The sequence below is a fragment of the Galeopterus variegatus genome, unplaced genomic scaffold (assembly GCF_000696425.1).
Source record: "Galeopterus variegatus unplaced genomic scaffold, G_variegatus-3.0.2 Scaffold367, whole genome shotgun sequence".
Taxonomy (NCBI): domain Eukaryota; kingdom Metazoa; phylum Chordata; class Mammalia; order Dermoptera; family Cynocephalidae; genus Galeopterus; species Galeopterus variegatus.
Window position 1 is genome coordinate 580,651 of NW_007726478.1, and position 1,826 is coordinate 582,476.

A 1,826-nucleotide genomic window follows, 5' to 3' on the forward strand; every position below is an offset into this window, starting at 1 on the left:
TGTTAAGATCCCCTTACCGGTCATCTTTAAAATTTTTAAAAAAAAAAAAAAAAAAAAAAAACCCACCCCCAGCTGTGCTCCTCTCAGCTCTCCTACCCCATAACTATTCTAGGCAGTCCCCACTCTCTTGTCTGCACCACCTCCTCACCTCTCCTCCATGCCCGGCCACCCTCGTGCCCAGACTGGATCTCCACCTCCCTCACCTGCTGTAGTAGTCTCTGGAGCCTCCGTAGCCCCCACTCCTGGACTCGAACCGGCTGCCCCCATAGCCTCGGTCCCCTCCTCCTGCAGACAAACAAGGAGGACTCAGTTCCAGCCACTGACAGCAGCACCTCCACCGCACCCTCAAAGGTCCCAGTCCCTACTCTTGGCACTCACCTCTGGAGAACCCACGGCCCCGGCCTCGGCCTCCGCGGAAGAAGCCCCGGCCTCCGGCAGAGCCACCTCGGTACCCACGGGATCGGTTGTCAGACGACTTGCCTGCCTGGTCAACTCTGATCTGCCGCCCATCTACAGACTGGAGACCAAAGGTGGCACAGATCAGCCTCTGCTCCTCCCCATCCTCTGCAAACTCGTGCAGCCCAAACAGCCCCCTCACCTTCCCATTCATGGCCATCATGGCGTCCTTGGCGTCATCAATGTTCTCAAAGGTGACAAAACCAAACCCCCGAGATCGCTGGGTCTCCCTGTCTTTCACGACCACCACTGTGCAGGGGAGAAAGGTCTGTGGTCAGCACCCCGTTGTCCCCATGAACGGAAACAAGGACAAACCAGCCCCATTTAGCCACCTGCCTGGCCCCAGCCTCACCTTCAGAGATCTGTCCATATTTTGAGAAAACCTGCTCCAGCGACTGCTCATTGGTGTCAAAACTCAGCCCTCCAACGAAAAGCTTGCCTTCATCTGATGCCATGGTGGCCTGTGGCAAACACATACCACTGATGTCCTGAAGGAGCGTCATCTCTCACCACCTCCCCTCCACTGTTTTATGCAAATGACATATGCTCTTTAGAGAAACTACTGGAAAATCATTTTTTCTCCATTCCGTTCTGTCCCAAACTCACACCTGGGATTTCTTAACTCAAAAAAACTCATTCACCACCCTAGACCCGGAAAGGGGGGGGGGCGTCTTTCTTGTAAGTGACCCGGTTCCACCCACTCCCTCACAGTGAGGGCGGGGCCTCCCGTGCCTCCTTCCCGTCCCCAGCCTCGGCCAGGGCAAGGCTGTTCCCTTGCGTCCCTCTTGGGGGACTGGGCCAGGAGCTAGGGCGTCACTTTGGGCCAGACACACATTTCATAATTAGCACCTCTGCAGAGACCTTTATATTTGAAAACCAGGACTACTTAAGGGGGCGGGACAAAAGCTTTTACTGGCTGGGGACGACCACAGGCCAAGGGCTCGGGGCACAAAGGCCAGCACACATGTGGAAGCCGCGCACTGGGGACTGTGCCATTTCGGACCCAAACTCTGGGCGCAAGGTATGACCGGGCAAGGGAACACTAGAACTGAGCTGGCCAGGCCCGCATTCGCGAGGGCGTCCTTCCCCTCGTACAACTCCAACGGGAAAAAGAGGAAACTGAGGCTCGGGGACGCGGTAGGCCCGGAAACAGGCCAAGGAGGCAGGACGCGGCACATGGCCCCGCCCCCGCCGAGCGCATGCGCCCCGCGCACGCCTTGCGCCACCGCATCCGGGTACTCGGCGCTCCCGCCATTTCACTGGGCGCAGCATCGAGCTCGCGGCCGCCATTTTGCGCCAGCTTCACTCTCGCCGGCGGCTCGGGCCCGCGGTGGTGGGGATCCTCTGGCCGCGGCTTGGCCCGGTCTCCC

General features: G+C 58.8%; 1 protein-coding gene across 2 annotated transcripts in view; it reads right to left on the reverse strand.

Moving 5' to 3' along the window:
- The window catches only part of CIRBP (cold inducible RNA binding protein), a 4,589-nt gene extending 3,672 nt beyond the window's left edge, over positions 1-917 (reverse strand). For both annotated transcript variants that reach the window (XR_550173.1, XM_008568028.1), the window contains exons 1-4: positions 809-917; positions 599-705; positions 379-517; positions 204-285 (exon numbers count right to left, since the gene is read on the reverse strand). Coding sequence is in view for 1 of the 2 variants with exons in the window: in XM_008568028.1 (XP_008566250.1) it covers positions 204-285; positions 379-517; positions 599-705; positions 809-911 (431 nt within the window). In the remaining variant the exon portion in view is untranslated. The remainder of the gene's footprint in view (positions 1-203; positions 286-378; positions 518-598; positions 706-808) is intronic.
- Between the last annotated feature and the right edge of the window lie 909 nt (positions 918-1,826).